We start from the raw sequence: 20,199 nt of genomic DNA, 5'->3' as shown, positions 1-20,199 counted from the left end.
TTTTAAAAAAACTGCTGTGATACCTATAATCCAGCTCTATGGGGCGCTAGAACATAATATGGTACAGAGATGTGGGATATGAAATCTGACCAATGGAATATTCAGACTGAGATTGAATTCATAACCTATATGACAATAATATGTATACAGAAAATAACATACAACCATAAATGAATGTCTTATCTCAGTCTTTAAATATCAAAGGGACCAGATATTGCAGGAAATCCAACTGAATTTTTCCTCTGTAATTGGAGGGCAGGTATGTGGGCAGCTCCTCTCAAAGAAAACAAACACAATCCAGAAATCTGTGAAACAAATCACATAGAAGAGGGCGCCTCCTAGTGCAGTATTGCAGTATCTGTTGTCTGTCACTTTTCATCGCAATACTGCACTAGGAGGCGCCCTCTTCTATGTGATTTGTTTCACAGATTTCTTAATTAGATTTTAACAAGCAAACAGTTTAAACATCAGAGAGCAAAGTCAAAGACAGCTTACATCACAGTTATTTTAGGATATGGAGAAAGCTACATTTAAATCCGACAGATCAGTTTCCACTTTAAAAGTGGGACTCAAGTGGGTCAGCTCCATCTTTCTGTGTCATCCGACATTGATTTACTCTGTGAGTAAAATTAAAGTCCAAAAGTCTATGTTCTGTATGCATAAGTGAGTAATAAGTCCTCTTAAATAAAGAGATAACATTTCAACTTTGCATATTTTATAATTAAAGAGAAAAAGAAGGGAAAAAAGTCTAGAAATAGTATGGGGCGAAAGAAGGGGGTTAAGAGTGTGGTTAAAGGGACAGTCTAGGCCAAAATAAACTTTCATGATTCAGATAGAGCATGTAATTTTAAACAATTTTCCAATTTACTTTTATCACCAATTTTGCTTTGTTCACTTGGTATTCTTAATTGAAAGCTTAACCTAGGAGGTTCATATGCTAATTTCTTAGACCTTGAAGCCCACCTCTTTCAGATTGCATTTTAACAGTTTTTCACCACTAGAGGGTGTTAGTTCACGTATTTCATATCGATAACTTCTCGTGCACGAGCACAGTGTTATCTGGGAGCAGGCACTGATTGGCTAGACTGCAAGTCTGTCAAAAGAACTGAAAAAGGGGCAGTTTGCAGAGGCTTAGATACAAGATAATCACAGAGGTTAAAAGTATATTATTATAACTGTGTTGGTTATGCAAAACTGGGATATGGGTAATAAAGGGATTATCTATCTTTTAAAACAATAACAATTCTGGTGTAGACTGTCCCTTTAAAATTGAGAGAAGGTAAGAGATTGGGTGGAATATTGGAAGCCATGCGGACATTGCCAGGATTGAGATCCAAGTGGTGGCAGGACTCGCAGCCGTCAGCGTGTTGAGTGGTGGCAAGCTATTGGGACATAGCACCTAGTAATGACTCCCAATAAAGCCTTATGTCATAAAATATCTGGAGATTCCCTTTTCTAAAGTAAACATATTCTTCATTAGACAAGAGTTGTGGTGTGTTGTGTCCAGTCATTAAAGGAAGGAGGCTGAGTTTTTGTCAATAAGGAACCTAGCACGTTTTAATCCTATTAATAAGAGGTTCCATCTGATTTTGCAAATTTTTAAAGGTTTATAGTTTAGTAGCGCTGTTGGTGGAATCTGTTGAAGGAATCTCCCAGTATTAATTTACATACTGTTTCTATTTGTGTCCAAAATGGATGGAGTAACTCACACTGCCACCGAATATGTGACATGGTGCCCCTCTGATCACAACCCCTCCAGCACCCACCATTGACCCTAGGATAGATATAACTGAGTCAAGCTGGAGTTAAGTACCACCTAGTTAGTATTTTGTGATCTAGTTCTAAAAGTCTTGGGGATGCTGAGTATTTGCGTTTGTTAAGGAATATATTCTTCCAATTTGTGGAAGTTAGTAAGACGCCTAGCGACATATACATTTTTTAAATGAGTTGTCATCCCGTGTGAGAAATCAGAAGTTTGATTAGTTTAAAGTTTATCTGATATTTAAAGGAACATGAAACACAAAAAAAATTTCATGAGTAAGGTGGCACATACGATTTTAAATTTACTTTCCAATATACTAGAATCATTTATAAATAGCCAGAAAGTTTAATCAATTCTATATACAGTATATAGCTTATTTAAAAACGTTTGTATTCACCTATGTTCAAATCTTACAGTTAAATCTTAGCTTAACTCCCACAATCTAATGGAATTTCCAGGGAAATATAATTCACTATTTTCAACCCAATCTAATCTAATATACTTCACTTAAAGGGACAGTCTACACCAGAATTTTTATTGTTTGAAAAGATAGATAATCCCTTTATTACCAATTCCCTAGTTTTGCATTACCAACACAGTTCTATAAATACAGTTTTTACCTCTGTGATTACCTTGTATCTAAGCCTCTGCAATCTGCCCCCTTATTTCAGTTCTTTTGACAGACATCCATTTTAGTCAATCAAAGCTTGCTCACTGGAACTCCATGTGCGTGAGCACAGTGTTATCTATATGATAAATGTGAACTAACACCCTCTAGTGGTGAAAAACTGTCAAAATGCCCTGAGAGAAGAGGCGGCCTTCAAGGGCTTAGAAATTAGCATATGAACCTCCTAGGTTTAGCTTTCAACTAAGAATAACAAGAAAACAAAGCAAAATTGGTGATAAAAGTAAATTGGAAAATTGTTTAAAATTACATTCTCTATATGAATCATGAAAGTTTATTTTGGACTAGACTGTCCCTTTAAACCCAGAGATTGTTATACAATTATTAATTCAACACAATAGCCAATTTATGTGCGACTCTTAAGAGGGTTCACAGTAAGTAAGTAAATAAAAATGAATTTATCAATATGGAATACAAAACCTTTCCTCTCAAAAGTAAATTGCTTGATGCTAGATATGATTATTTATAAACTACACAGGCCTGTGGAATGTCTACCTGTAACTACAAATTACACTTACAAATCACAGCTACAATTTAACTATCGCTATAGAATACCTTTTTGATTTAACACATTCAAAATATCAAACAACCGTTAATACATTACAAGTAACCGATATGAGAATTCAATGTTTCAAATAACTCTATTGTCATTCTTGGGGAAATATTGCACCAGTTTTGTCGGATAATTAAGCCCAATAATCTCTTATCCAGAAAGAGGGTCCCAACAGGATTTGTCTTACAGAAAACTGTTTTTGCACACTTGCCTTCCTCTGTAAGGAAAATGGCAGCAAGGCAGGATTGCAACAAGGACAATAGGCAAGGCTCAGTCAGTCACCCCAATTTTTTTTTTTTTAGCAAAGGCCCCTCTCTCTCTGTGCAAAGAGCTTTTGTTAGAGACCAAACTCCTCCCCATTTCTTAATCATGCAATAGAATTTGGATACTCCCTTATCTCTCATTGGCTACTGGGAATGCCACTCCTAACAGTCAAACCTTTTGGCTGTAGTACTGGTTTTAGCCCATCGGGGAACAACAACAGGAATGTGAATGAGACATGTACATTAAAATATTCTGTTTCTCAATTACAGGGATATATATATATATAACAGAGAGTGGACAAGCGCACAAGAAGGCACTCCTAGTGAAGATCATCTGTGATAGTATAATTCACTAAACACAAAATATAAATGCACACTAACGTGGTTTAACTTCATCCAGTATGAGGTATATATATAAAGCGCTTGATTAAAGATGTCAGTTGTTGATATCCTTGCTGTTTCTGCTTCAGTTCTGTTCCTCTTTATCCTGTATACGTCAGGATTGGTCTCCTCGGAGGGCCTGTGCTTCACATTGTTGTGGTGGGATTTCATCATAAGAAGGGCTGTCAGAGACGCAAGCATATAGAGAGTTGCTAACTTAAGCCTCCATTAAGTACTAGCACCTTTCTTGTACTTGAGATTGTGTCTTGGTTCTCCTTTAAGTACCAGTGCTTTACCTCTTAGTGCAGATATAACCTTTTTGAGATATATATATATATATATATATATATATTTATTTATTTATAAAATATCTATTTAATGCACTCATAATTTCCTAGCTTTAATAAACTATATGTTTAATACATGGCCCATCTAATCTAACTGAGCACGTATTTACAAGTCCAAACATGGGTAAATTTAGATTTTTAAAAAAATAAAAAAATAAATAATAATATATATATATCTATCCTACTATTTTATATCATAATATCGTCTGTAAGTAGCAGTCTGATGTGATTAATCATATAGCCATATTAATAAGTAATTCTATTCTTAATTATTTGCTCTTCATAGAATCATAGCATTTAATATCCTGGCATTACATTACATTTTTTGAGCATATCTATATATTCCATACATACCTGCAATGGAATTCTGTAGCAATTAAATCATGACAGATATATATGAGCATTATATATATATATATATATATATATATATATATATATAATATATATATATAATATATATATATATATATATATATATATATCTCCATCATGGCAAATTTCTTAATAATTAAAAGTATGGACTCCTATTTATGATATATTAATAGGATAACTTATTGCATATGAATTTATTTCAAAAACCTAATTTTCACACCAGATTCCTGAAACAAAGAAAAATGTACCTTTATTTTGAAATACAGTTATGTTCATTTAACATATTATATAATCATAGACAATCTCTTAGACTCATTTATTTACATTTATACCATACTGAGGTACAAATTAAATATCTGAAAGTTACCTAAAAATCTATTTTAGACTTTAAAATTTTATATGAACTTTTAACTTCCCCCTATAATACCCAGGGCATTTGAAGCTGACAGAGTCTAGGGTCTGTGTATTGGAACTCAGCGTGTGCCAATTTGCACTGAAGTGTGAATGGCCACCTTTCCTGAATTTTGTTTCTAGGTTCAGACATAAGGGCTCCCTGACAACAGGAGGCCCATTATCAGTTAACTTTATCACCCATTGCCAATGCAGGAAGTTTCTTTAAAGGCAATTCCTTTGAGGTCCCCATTTTATGGAGACACGGTGTAAATAAATATTCTAAAGATGTGACATCCTTACCACTTGGGATTAATGTATTAAATAGAAGTCTTGGTTAGTGAGGGTCTGAACAGCAGGAGGTCTGGTCTGTTCAGTCTCATTGATAAAAGGACCTGTATTTTACAATGTCAAACTTTTGTACCCAGGGTTAATATTTTAATATAAATTCATTATCTATATAATGCATATATATGCATCTATCTTATATAATGTCACTCAGCAATACCCTGACAATTTATATTATCAACTTGGTATCCTTTGTTGAAGGAGCAGCAATGCACTAATGGAAGCTAGCATAATGCTATGACAAGAGACATATGTGCTTCCACCAATTAACAGCAAACTCCTAGTAGTGCATTGCTGCTACGAAATCTACATAAGTATGCCTTTCAACAAAGAATACCAAGAAAACAAAGCAAATTAGATTATTGAAGTAAACTGGAAAGATATTTAAAATGGTATACTCTATCCGAATCATGAACATTTTTTTACTTTATGGTCACTTTTTAATGGTTTAAATATTTTATTCCTGCTGAATTTCTGCATAACTTTAAAATATGGTACATCAAAATGATGAAATCATATCTCAAAAGATGTTTTGTGTTTGAAACATTTAAAAAATAATGACTCCATTGCTGATGTTTACTAAATAAGTTGAAGCGGTAGTCAATTATCGGCTTGTGGTTTTGTGATTTTATTTAAGTAATGCAGGTACATTACATGTTTTATTAACAAATACATTATGCCTGCATTGTTAAAAAAGAGGAAGAAAATACCACATGCCTGCTTTGCGCAGGTATGTGGTATTTTCTTCCTCTTTTTAACAATGCAGGCATAATGTATTTGTTAATAAAACGTATATAATTGAAAGAAAAGAGAAAAGAAAAAACAGTAATTGTTTTTTTTTTCTTTCAATTATATATGGCAAATTACTGGTTTTTATGCAAAGTAAATTTCTTTTTTTCATAAAATGATTAGGGTCTGCAAGCCATCACACGTGGGATTAAACTCCATTTCACTAGGATGAGGCTAAATAACCCAACACAACAGAACTTTTAAAGGAATATAAACTCAATTTTTTTTCTTTCATGATTCAGATAGAGCATGTCATTTTAAGCAACTTTCTAATTTGCTCCTATTAACTGTTCTTCGTTCTCTTGGTATCTTCATTTGAAAAGCAGTAATGTAAACATAGGAGACTGCTAATTTTTGGTTCAGCACCTGGGTAGCGCTTTCTGACTAATGGAATGGAACACATCAGGTTTCATTTTGTTGCCTCTGACAAATTCAAGAACATATTCCCTTTTCCCTTCGAAATATTGGAAGCATGGAAAAATATTCCAAAAGTGTATGGAGCAATATTCACTCTTGCTAGGCAGACTACTATTCCTTTTGAGGACAGCACCTTGTTCAAGGATCCCATAGATAGAAAGCTTGAAAGCCTGAGCATGTGGTCTTTCCAGCTGCTAGGTTATATGTTCAGCTGTTGTAACCTGTGTTGCTGCAGCTACTGCAGGCTTGTAAGGCAACATTTCTAATCTTATTTCCCAAGAAGCTTCCCCTGAAGAAATTCAGAATGGCTGCAGCTTGGTCAAGACTGCAAACAATTTTATTTGTGACACAGCTGATGAAATGACTCACATTAATGTGAAAAGTGCTGCTATGGCTGTTCGGGCTTAAAGAGTCATATGGCTCAAGTCATGGTCTGCTGATCTGGTATCTAAAAGCAGACTTATTTTCTTTCAAGGGAAAGATTTTGTTTGGACCTAAACTGGATGCAATTTTTGCAACAGTCACTGGAGGTAAGTTAGCTTTTCTGACCAAGATATAAAAGAAAAAAGAAGCTAATGGCAATGTCATTCTAAAATACAAACATCCTCCTCTTCAGTGTCTGAAAAGTCACTCACCTCCAAGTCCTTGTGCAAGCCTTATTCCTTCCATCCAGCCAAAAAGCCTGCCCCAATCTCCAAATCTGCTTGAAGGTGCAGCCCCCAAAACGGATGAAATTGTGGGGGGGCTGATTAAAATTTTTTAAGGAAGCTTATGAGAAGGTTGTTGATGGGCCTGTTGGTACTGAACATCATTTCTTAGGCGTACGCTTTTGGTCTTGCCCTCATTGAGGAAGATTCTTTCTGTCTCATGTTCCAAAAGATCCTTTTAAAGGCCAGATCCTTTAAACAAATAAGTTCCACTTTTCAGACCCATTTTGGATCTCAGAACTCTAAACAAATGTCTTTAAACTCTAGACTTTCAAAATGGAGATGATTCACACTATATGCCCTTTAACACAGGAGGGTCAAATTATTTTGTTTAAAATATGTGTAATTGCATATCTCTGTTCAGAGGGATCATGACAGATTCCCAAGATTTTCCTTTTTAAACAGGTATCATTTAGTGGCACTTCCTATTAGGTCTGGTAAATGCTTCTTGGAGCACTAATGTCAGTAGTGAGATCTGAGGGTACTGAGGTAGCTACTTACCTAGACAACATTCAGGTTTTCTCTTTCCAGATGGCAAAAGAACAATCAAGGTTCTTCAGTTCCTTCATATTCAAGTTTGGAAAATGAACCCCCCAAAGAACTCTATAATTCCTCAAACTATAGTTTCATTCCTGGGTTCATAAAAGATTAAGTATTAATGAAAATATCTCATAGATCAATGCATACTCAAGTTGCAGACTTTTCTTACCTGGTGTGACACTAAACATATTACTGTATTTTGGGAATTCCTCATGTTTTACAGTTTTTACAGGATAATCTGGGAAAAGGCTGACAGTTTTCTTAAAGGTTACATTTCAACCTTGTTGGACTCGTATCACAAAAATAAACTTCCTGACATTCAAGTCTTTGTCAAGGTCTAGGTTAGGATAAGACCGATTTATCCTCTGTGGAATTATAACCTGGCTTTGAGAGGTCTTAAGACTCAACCTTTTGAGCCTATGCATGGTCTTGATATTCAGCTGTTAACTTGGAAGGTTATTTTCCTATTGACCGTTTCCTCTGCCTGAAGAGTATCTGAACTTTCTGTTCTATCCTGTGATTCCCCTTAAGAGAACAAGGTGGTATTGAAAACCAGCTATTCTTTCCTTCCTAAATGGCAACATTAATCAGGAAATTGTGGTTCATTCTTTCTATCCAATGCTAAAGAGAGACTTCTTCACAACTTTGATGTTGTCAGAGCCTTGGCAATTTTTATCTTCAGGCTACAAAAGAATTTAGAAACTCAATTTTTTTTGTCTGGTCCCTGCAAGTAACAGTAAGCTACAGCAACTACTTAAAGGGACATTCAAGTCAAAATTTAAATTTTTGTGATTCAAAAAGAGCACAACATTTTTAGAATCTTTCCAATTTACTTCCATTATCAAATTTTGCACAATCTTTTTATATTCACACTTTTGAGGCACTAGCTCCTACTGAGCATGTGTACAAGTTCAGAGGGTATACGAATACTAGTCTCTGATTGGCTGATGTCAGTCACATGATACAGGGGGCGGAAAATGCGAGAAAAACTAAATTTGACAGAAAAAAATTCTACTGCTTTTGTGAAATTCAGAGCAAGTGTTATTCCATTGTCTTTTCATTATACACTTGTTAATTATACAATTCTACTGTATTTAGTGGTCCTTATGAAACCCACATTTTTTCTTTCCTGATTCAGAGAGAGCACGCAATTTTACACAACTTTCTAATTTACTCCTATTATTAATTTTTCTTTGTTATCTTGGTATTTTTTATTTTTATTTGAGAAAGCCCACTTTTGGTTCAGAATCCTGGGTAGCGCTTGCTGATTGGTGGCTACATGTAGACACCAACAGGTGCTGACCCAAAAATGGGCTGGCTCCTAAGCGTATATTTCTGCTTTTCAAATAAAGATACCAAGAGAGCGAAGAAACTTTGATAATAGGAATAAATTAGAAAGTTGCTTAAAATTGCAAATAAGGGTTTAATTTGCAAACCTTACTTTGTAGCAGGTAAGACTCTCACCCAGAGCAAATTACTTCTCCCTCTACTAGAGCAGGTTGCACCTCTTTGGCTTTCAGAAACAAAGTTTCCATTGATCAAAATTGTAACCACTTAATCCTTTACATCAGTGATTTTCAACCTTTTTTTTTTTGCCGTGGCACATTTTTTTACATTAAAAAATCCTGCGGCACACCACCATCCCAAAATTTTACAAAATCACACATTGTAGCCTAATACAACAATCTGCATCAACAACAAAACCGCAACAAGTGCATGACTGGTGCACTGCAAAATAAAATAAATATAGAAAACCCACTGTGCACATGCCATTGCCAGGCAAGTCAGAAACAGAGACAAAGAAAGGCAATTAGGAATATAACAATATTCAAAAATCCAGAATTACATTTCACATTTAAAGGACACAACATTTAACTACACAGAGTATAGTAACAGAAATGTCATTAAATGCAAAGTTAAAAAAAATCCAGCATTTACCTTGCAGGGACAGGACTACATCCAAGACATGCCAGATAGCCCAGGATCCTGAGCGCCTCATCCTGCAGGGGGCAGTTGTGCTCAGGGTAGGGACTGATCCTCAACACAAAGCCAACTCCAAGCTCCCAAAACCAAGTCAGCAAAGAGCCAAAGCACATGAGCAGATTGTAGGATTCCCTTAGACTGGGCAGAGTGGGTGAAAATCAAAGGTGGGGGCAACCACTGGATAGAGCAGGGTAGTTGCACCCCATAAGCTAAACACCATTGGCCATGCAGGCCCTTTTAAGCCACAGACAAGTGGGTGAAAATCAAGGGTGGGGGCAACCAATGTATGGAGCAGGGTAGTTGCACCCCATAAGCTAAACACCAGTGGCCATGCAGGCCCCTTTAAGCAGCAGACAAGTGGGTGAAAATCAAGGGTGGGGTCAACCACTGGATGGAGCAGGGTAGTTGCACCCCATAAGCTAAACACCAGTGGCTATGCAGGCCCCTTTAAGCCACAGACAAAGTTTGTATGTGGGTTAAAGGGGCCTGCATGGCCACTGGTGTTTAGTTTATGGGGTGCAACTACCCTGCTCCAGCCAGTGGTTGCCCCCACCCTTGATTTCAACCACTCTGCCCAGTCTAAGGGAAGCCTACAATCTGTTAATGTGCTTTGGCTCTTTGTCAAACATCAGCTCTCCTTTTACTGTAGTTTTTCGGCAAGTCACATGTCAACAACAGATTTAGATGGGATCTATGGTTTTGACTGCTGGCGACCCTTTGTCACCAACATTCTTGCAGACACATCTTTAATATCATGCAACATCCACTCAGATCACACAATAGCAATGCAGTCGCTTAGTTTGCCACATACCTGCATCAAAGCAGGCTCTGGCCCTGCTGCAGCACTGTCATCCATATACTACTCGTTTTAGACCAGACAGTACCTATAAGCTGTCACCATGGTAACAACGCACCACCCTCCTCCCGCTGCTCGACATCTAGCACAGTCAGTCAGGGGTCTTGCGAGGGTTGCTAGTGCAACTCAGCGAGAGCAGGCAGAGGATAACTTTGTTTTTAACTTCGTATCGGAAAAGGCTGCGGTTGTTATGGGAGCGCTCGTAGAAGTAAAGGAAGGCTCTGAATTATTATCATTGGCTTTTGTATTTAAATCTTCGTGCAAAGGCAATACATTCTTAGGTATATGTAACCTTATGTCTGTCAATGGCTCCTCCTGCAAGCACCGCCCAGAGACTCTCTGCCCGCATTAAATGAAAGCCCATGCAGTCATTTAATGCGGGCAGAGGGTCTCGCTGCGGTGCCTGCAGGAGGAGCCATTGACGGACACAAGGTTGCAGAGACCTGAGAATGTATTGCATGGGTAGCCGTGTGCTGTGGTAGGGGGGAAGGCTGCATTTCTATGCAATGTTTGCCACAATGACTGATCATCTCATTCAAAATTAAAAAAAAATGGCCCAGATTAAAAAACAAAAACAAGCAACAATTTAAAAAAAATATCTTGCACTGTTGTCAGTCTGCCGCGGCACACCTGAGGATGTCTCACGGCACACTGGTTGAAAATCACAGCTTTACATACTTTCCTTAAGTTATACTATTTTGACACCTTCTGAGGGTGCTTTTAGAAGGAAAGTTCTTCAGTTAGCTGTTCTTGTTAATGTATGTTTAATTTCTTTCATGATATGAGAGTCCTTGAGATCTGCCATGTTGTGTTTTTTTTTGTTTTTTTATTTTAATACAGTTGACAGCAGTACTAGTTTGCACTAAAATTACACTGCTTTCTATTTCTTGGTTTTCAAGTTTCACCTTTTACCTTGGCTGTATGAATGAGGGATTATGGAAAAGTGGGAGGTATTAAACATTCTGTTGCATGTTTTACCTCCTCCTAGTGGACCATCCTGAAAGAAATTAATTTATTACATAAGTGTAGATTTTTATATTTATATATTTTTCCATATGGTAACCTTGTAATTTTTTTGATTTCGCAATAAAATGCATTTAAAATCTCTACAGCAGAAAAGCTCAAACTCAAAAAAAGCTCAAACTCAAATTACCTTGGGGCCACTGGCCAAATTTTCATATATAATATATATATATAAATATTAATAAATATATATATATATATATATATATATATGCTCAGATACTATCAGTGATGGTTTTGTGTCATATGTGTAATCATTACTTACACACCCAGACACACATACAGACCCACACCCACCCACATAGTCTGTAAACACATGTATACATCTGACACTGTGGGGCTGGGTTAGGAGTCTGAAAATCAGCACAATGTGATTAAAAAATAAGTAAAACTATACATTTAAAAAAAAAAAAAAAAACACTCCCAAATGGGCTATATAAATGGATCATCTACAAAGCATGTATGCAAAGAAAAATCTAGTGTACAATGTCCCTTTTTAACGGTCAGTTGTATCATATGTCCGTATTGTTACAGAGACTTTAAACAAAAAGCATTGACTAACCATTATGTTTATTAAAGCTTAGTGTTGCATGTATTTGTTTTTTCAGGTTTACAGTATACTGTACAATTACAAACATATATAGGACATAGTGAAGCATTTATGTGTATTATATGTAAAAGAAAAGGGCCACTCTATTTCATCATGAGACATCTAACATCAACCAGTCACAGATTGTGTTACTTTGTAAGTATAATTTATTTTCCCTCTTTCCTCTTCTGTTTTCTTTCCTAAGTCATTTTCTTTTTTTTAAATGTCTGTTACTAAAATAGTGACATGCAAAACTATCTATCTGTACTTTCTCAAGGCTCTATTTAGGGACAGATTATGAGTGGAGTGCTAACAGTCGTGCGAGCAATAAGGGGTTTATCGCGTGTGCATGCGCTCTTTGGGTTTACCGTTGGTATTACGAGTTGAAAGTTGCACAAGACGCATCAAAAATACATTAGAAAGTACAGTTACACTCATAATACTTTAATAAAAATGATTAGAAATAAATATGATGGTTTCAAATGTTAGGAAAAATGTATGTATATATATTTTAATTCCAGTGAAAAAAAGAATATGCACAGTAGAGCCTATATGAGATACTGTGAACTAAAGAAGGGGATTTCAGCACTCAAAAATAAACCTCATTAAAAATCTAATATGTATATATATGGCTAGGGAATAGTGTCAAACCCAAAAAGAGACATGCATACACAGACCTGATCAATAGCAGTTTGATTTATTACAATAAAAAATGTATATAATCACAGCATAGATAAATTCATATGAACACTAAACTAGGCCACTGCAGTGGATGCTAACTACAAAAGCATTGTTATGATGCCAATAGTGACTCTTACAAAAATAGGCAGATATTAAATATATAAGCATCAACCTGAGAGATTTATATAGACAGATAAGACTTCATAAACAGGGCAACAAATGTGATTGGACAGATAGCTTAGAAAAAGTTCTCTTGAAGGAATCAGTAGAAAGTGTCCTCTCAACAAACTTTGCAAGTCCTTGATTAGAAGTATACTGCTTCCACTGTTACAGCATAAAAGCGCCTTTTAATCCAACACACAAAGCACAGGGAATCCTGTTATGTCGGTAAAGCCCAAAAGCCAGCCAAGGTAAAAACGTCCTCAAATGCCAGCTATAGGATATCACATAATGTAGAATTAATACAGAGCATCCATTTCAAGCATGGTCAAAGTTAGTGGATAATAGATACAAATATAACAAGCTGTTGTGAAAACTGCAGCAAAGTCCAGGAATCTTATTCACAGGGCTTACGACAAATGGACCGGGACATGAGCCTCCGACATCCTATATATATATATATATATATATATATATATATATATATATATATATATATATATATATATATATATATATATATATATATATATATATATATATATATATATATATATATATATATATATATATATATATATATATATATATATATATATATATATGTATATATATATATATATATATATGTATATATATATATATGTATATATATATATATGTATGTATATATATATATATATATATATATATATATATATATATATATATATATATATAGACACACACCTCGCACCCTCCGATATGTACATAAAGTTAACTAAACAATTTCTCCAATAGTAATTTCCAGCTCCATATATCATCACAATTAAAGGTGACTTACAAACAGTTAATACAGTTTAGGAGGCACCTTGTAAATGTGATGATATGGAGCTAGAAATTACTATTGAAGAAACAGTTTTGTTAAGTTTATGTACATATCAGGGGTTAATTGTGATGATATATGTAGCTAGGAATTACTATTTAGAGAAATTGTATTCATTAAGTTTATGTACATATCGAGGGTGCTCGCAGACGAAGCGTTGAGACTTGCTATCTAGCCATCGATTTTACTACCCATTCAGGTGCGCATGAGCGCACATAACGTCACCAGCATTACACACATTCTGTACAACATATGTGGAATGCAGTGACGAAAAGTGTGCACATGCGCACTGACAGGGTAGCAGATTCCGACGGGTAGCAAAAATCAACAGAACACCAGTGATTTGACTCAAACAACTTCAGACATGGTGACGTATAGGGGAGGAGGAGTCTGGCGGCCATTTCTAAACTGTCAAGGCTGGAGAACAAACATGATTTTGGACACTACACAAATACAAGGTTTACATTTGGACAACATGAAAGAGTATAATAGATGGGCAGTTAATACACTAAGGTCAGTTTGTGTTGGGTGTTTACTGTCCCTTAATACTCTGCAGCAACAACAGCAGATCAATGATTATTTTTAATTTATTATTTCCTATATTGATTAATGAAGTTACAATGCACACCTGTTTTTTTATATTTCTACTAGTGTTTGAATGTACATTCTAGTGCTAAAATAAAATAATATGAGTGGTTACTGATTCTGCTCTTTGGGTCAGTGCAGTTTCCCCCTTGGACCAGCTTTTCTCTGGAGCCTCTGGACACAATTTTAACTCTGTGCAACTTTTTGCAGAATTTTATTAATAAAAAATAAATGCCTTATGAAATTAGCATTGTTTGCTATAATTTAATTGCTTTTTGTCTTTTTATTTTGGATAACATCCTTTTTTTTTTTTTTCTTTTTTTTTTTTATATTGCAGGAAAAACTTTATGATCATTTGTTTCCTTTATTTGATAAACAACACACCTTATTATGAGAGGCATTTGATCGTCCGAGGAGCATGCCAAGGAAATTGAACATCAGGGTAAGGAACAAGTGGAAACACAAGTAATTTCTACTGTTTTTTGTCAGAGGTCTTTGCAGTACATCACATGACAAAAAAGCTCCTAGATTGTAAATATGTGAGGCTTTTGGGGAATAAGTTTAATATGTTGTTTTCTATTGGAGCTAAGCATTACTCATAATCTACAGTTACATAAAACATTGCTTTATAAAAAAATCATTGAGTGGGTTTGGAGAAACTGACTGTATTTTATTGCACGGCAGGAGATTTGTATTTTGCATTGAATTATTTACTGAATCTCAGTCAGCATCAAACAGTTATAGCAGTAGACTTAAAATATAAACAGCCAATAAGATTACACCACTATCTAAAGGAATGCAGTCTCCATAGTCCTATTCTTTTCTTTCATGCTTCTCAGCTGTAGTAAAGTTGTTGTTTTCTTATTTAACATTGGTATCTATAGATTTTTAACTGCTTGGGGGTCCGGAAAAGGTTTGGGTTTCAGAATTGTTTGGATTTTGGAATACTTGCATCTGTAAAATGGGAAAGTTTGGAGTGAGGGAGGATGGTATCAAGGATAAATAACGGTATCTTATGTCATTTAGGCAATATTTACAGTGTCATAATACAGTTTATACATGTATCCTAGATGACATGGTGAGTCCGACGGATCATCATCAATTACTGTTGGGAATATCACTCCTGGGCCAGCAGGAGGAGGCAAAGGAGCCCCACAGGCAAAACTGTATCACTTCCCTTCCACAACCCATAAGTCATTCTCTATGCCTCAGAACAAGAAAGAGGTGAAGTAATGAGGTGTCCTGATTTAAGATTCTTCTATCAAGTTTTTTTTTTTTTTTCTGGGCAAGATTTGCTCTAAGCCTTCCATCACAATTTGTGTCTAGCTGTACTCCACGTTAGTTCTCTTCAGCAGGGCTGTGGTGGCTTTAAAGCAGTTAGGAATTTGTAAAGTGGGCTTTGCTGCGTTTTTCCTAACATGTTGCTGCCCTGGTATAGAAAGGCCTGAGTAAGCTTACTCTCACCTAGATTACGAGATTTTGCGGGTAACCTGGGGTGGCGGTGCTAATGAGCATTTTTTCCCTCACCGCTCACCTACAGACAATGCTGGTATTACAGGTTTTTACAAACCCGGCGTTAGCCGCAGAAAAATGAGCGGAGAGGCAAAATTTAACTCCACCATCTCACCTCAATACCAGCGCTTGCTTACGGTAGCGGTGAGCTGGCAAAACGTGCTCGTGCACGATTTCCCCATAGGAATCAATGGGGGAGGAGCCTGGCTGAAAAAAAAAAAACCTAACACCTGCTAAAAAGCAGCGTTAAAGCTCCTAACGCATTCCCCTATTGATTCCTATGGGGAAATACATTTTATGTCTACACCTAACACCCTAACATGACCCTGAGTCTAACACCCTAATCTTACACTTAGTTACCCCTAATCTGCCACACCGGACACTGCCACACCCTACCACTATTATACTTAATAACCCCTAATCTGCTGACCCCAACATCGCCGCCCACCTACATTAATATTATTAACCCCTAATCTGCCGCCCCCAATGTTGCCCGCCACCTACCTACACTTATTAATCCCCTAATCTGCCGCCCCCAAACGTTGGCCGCCACTATATTAAAGTTCTTAGACCCCTAGAACCTAAGTCTAACCCTAACACCCCCTAACTTAAATATAATTTAAATAAATGTAAATAAAATAACTACAATTAACTAAATTATTCCTATTTAAAACTAAATACCTATAAAATAACCCTAAAGATAGCTACAGTATAACTAATATTACATTGTATCTAGCTTAGGGTTTAGTTTTTATTTTACAGGCAAGTTTGTATTTATTTTAACAAGGTAGAATAGTTATTAAATAGTTAACTATTTAATAGCTACCTAGTTAAAATAAATACAAATTTACCTGTAAAATAAAACCTAACCTGAGTTAACACTAACACCTAACACTACACTATAATTAAATTAATTCCTAAACTAAATACAATTAAATACAATTATCTAAGTACAACCCCCCCCACTAAATTACAGAAAATAATAAAATAATTACAAGTTGTTTTTTTTTGTAAATATTTTTTATTGAGGACATAATAGTAAATATGCATTACAAAGGCATTGCAGAACATAAATGTTACAGTGGTTCCTTGTGTATCGTAGCTGAAATGTAGAGTTCAGTCCTCTGTTTCTCACTATTTTCCTATGTAACTTTAACACAAACCTGAGATAAACAATAATGTTAAACAGAGTATTGGAAAAATTATAATTAACTTGTGTCTCAAACATTAATCAGCATCATTGAAAGTAAATGCAAATGTCATAATAATCCTGCTCACTTCACATACATCAAAACCAACAAAGGGCGGATTGTGAATGTACCTAGGGCAATTCTTGTGTCTCTTGATACTGTTGTTATAGAGCTAGCATGATTCGTGCTTTGGCAGACATTTTCTCGTCTCAGTGATGGTTCCTGCATTATCTGATTCTAGTTTTGCACTGTGCCCACTTCTGTAACATAAGTTCATAAGTGTCTATGGACCCCCTCTGCATGTGTGTGGTACCTCTCCAACTGTATCAGAGTATCATACTTGTTTTTTTCCACTCTTTTACGGTTCGGGGGCATACCTTGTTTTCCATTTCTGAGGTATTAGTAGTTTTGCACTTTTGAGCATTGACCAACAGCAAGGGCTTTTAGGGCCTTAGTAACAGATAAAAAGGGAGGGCGCTAAAAGCCAAAGGTATCACCACTTAAAAAGTATTAGAAAAACACATATGCAGTACAGAATGGCACATATAAAAGGGAGCGTCTCCCCAAGAAATACTATGCTAAATGTTAAAAAGGCCTAAAATAATAAAACTCTATATGATTAATAAAGCATCCACAGGTCTAAAAATTCTAAAGAAATAACACTATATATGTTAAACAGTAATAAGCATTTGTTACGATTCGTGCAGATTATCAAGTCTTTGCTCCATATATGAGGAAACAGAGTCAGTTTAACAATAGTGTACTTTCCGTTTAAGCAATAGTGTACTTCCGTTAAGCAAATACCACCAAGCTGCCAGATAAATATGAATGTAGCTGCCAATCAAGAACAAAAGTTATACACTTTCTCTTTATATTCCAAAGTGTTCTTACTGCATAAGATGTTATTTAGGCAAATTATCTGCCATGTACTTTACCAGATACTTCTTCGTGGGGTGAGATCTTTCCCCCCTCGCTCGGTATTCACCTCGAGTGGGGCCGACTGAGATTTTGCGGCGTCTGACGTCACTGAAAGAGGGTTCCGGTTAGGAGAAGAGGGCCCGGTTCCCTGCGCTTGCTCTATTCACTGCAATCGCGGTCCTCACCAGATGAACCCTGCCACTTAGTGCTATTAGCACGCAAGGGTCTATGATAGCTGGGCTAATAGCAAATTAATCAATTTTAGGAGTATTCGTTTTAATCTATCCGCTAATATTTCATGAAGATCTTGTAGACATGATTTAAGCAAGGATATAGGTCTATAGGAAGAAAAATTTAGCAGGTCTGTATCTTGCTTTGGAACAAAATTATATTTGCCGTTTAAATTCTTTAGAAATCCGCTGATTTTGTTTAAGAATATCCTTGGCACAGGTTTTTTTTTTTTTAAAAAGTTGGGTACAATTTAGGTGCTAAGATACTAAAGAATTCCAGGGAAGATCATCTGGACATGGGGACCTCCCTTTCCCATTAACGGGACATTTTTTGCATAAATGTTTTTGTAGATAATCCATTATACAGCCATCTGGGAGTGTTTTAGTTGCAATGTATAGGTTTTTGACTTTTTTTTTAAATAACATCTACTGATTTTCAGACCAATTAGCCACCAATCAGCAAGCGCTACCCAGGTGCTGAACCAAAATGGACCACTCCTATGCTTACATTCCTGCTTTTTCAAATAAAGATAGCAAGGGAACGAAGAAAAATTGATAATAGGAGTAAATTAGAAAGTTGCTTAAAATTGCATGCTCTATCTGACCCATAAAAGAAAAAAATTGGGTTTTGTGTCCCTTTTTTAAATCCTTTTTTTTAATATGTTTGGCTTTGTATCTTTTCCAGCCTTATTATTATTATTAAGGTTATTTTTGCCTTAATATATGGCCGCTTCCAAAAAGATTTTTGAATTTTCCATATATACCTTATTGTACCTACTGTATTATTTGCATTTCTTAGCCAGAGAAGTTTTAAATTTACTTGAGTTCCTTAAATGGACAGTCAAGTCCAAAAAAAACACTTTCATGTTTCAAATAGGGAATGTAATTTTAAACAAGTTTACAATTTACTTTTATCACCAATTTTGCTTTGTTCTCTTGGCATTCTTAGTTGAAGCTAAACCTAGGAAGGCTCATATGATAATTTCTAAGCCCTTGAAGCCTGCCTCTGATCACATGCTTTTTTATTTGCTTTTCACAACAGGGGATAGCTAGTTCATGTAAACCATATAGATAACATTGTGATCACGCCTGTGAATTGTGGCAGACACTGCACTAATTGGCTAAAATGAAAGTCAATAGATAATAAATAAAATGTCATGTGATCAGGGGGCTGTCAGAAGATGCTTAGATACAAGATAATCAGAGGTAAAAAGTATATTAATATAACTGTGTATGCAAAACTGGCATAATAACGGGATTATCTATCTTTTAAATCAATAACAATTCTGGTGTTGACTGTCCCTTTAAGAAAAAAATGTATTAAAATATGGTCTCATTATCCCCACAATGTCTAATATAACTAGGTCATGATCAGAGAGAACAAACTCGGCTATATTGCACTTCATTCTAGAAACAAATTCCTCAGATTAGAAATATACATTGTTATACGTCTTAGAAAAACATGTAAAATCCAAGTTATCAGGATTCAATTTTCTCAACACATCCACCATTCTCAATGTGGACAAAAGGGCAGAGAAAATCTTTTTCATAGTTTAAAATGAGTTTTTTATTTTATAGCTTTATTGCTAATTTAGGGAAACCTTATCCCTGTCTAGAACTGAATTAGGGGTCACATTAAAATCTTCTGTCAAAATAAATTTGTCTTCTGAAAATCTGGAGAGCATGTTGTCTATATTATTCCAAAATATCTAGTCGGGGTTCCAGTAAGGCCATACTATTACAAATTGAATAGTTAACTTCCTGAATTTCAGCCTTACTATCAAATATCATCTCCCTCTCTAGTCATTAACAACATGAATAAGGATAATTTTGTTAATTTCTTATTCTACAATATTGCTACATCCCTCTTGAAGATTTCCTATATGATGAAATTTTCTTTAACCAACATTGTAATAAGCTTTTTGTTTCAATTTCTAAAGATTTATTTCCTGTAAACAATATCAGTATTTTTCTTTGCTAAATTTTTTAAAATTGCTTTACATTTTACTGGGTGGTGTATACCCCCACATTCCATGAAAGTATTTTTACCA

General features: G+C 35.5%; 1 protein-coding gene across 1 annotated transcript in view; it reads left to right on the top strand.

Annotated features, from left to right (window-relative positions):
* Window positions 1-20,199, top strand: part of LOC128661517 (uncharacterized) — a 216,277-nt gene that overhangs the window by 14,610 nt on the left and 181,468 nt on the right. The window contains 4 exon segments of the mRNA XM_053715767.1: window positions 12,028-12,164; window positions 14,636-14,674; window positions 14,676-14,711; window positions 14,713-14,740. Coding sequence (XP_053571742.1) covers window positions 12,028-12,164; window positions 14,636-14,674; window positions 14,676-14,711; window positions 14,713-14,740 — 240 coding nt within the window.

The sequence above is a fragment of the Bombina bombina genome, chromosome 5 (genome assembly GCF_027579735.1).
Source record: "Bombina bombina isolate aBomBom1 chromosome 5, aBomBom1.pri, whole genome shotgun sequence".
NCBI classification, from domain to species: Eukaryota; Metazoa; Chordata; class Amphibia; order Anura; family Bombinatoridae; genus Bombina; species Bombina bombina.
The sequence above is the reverse complement of the archived record's forward strand: the minus strand, read 5'-3'. Positions and strand labels throughout refer to the sequence as shown.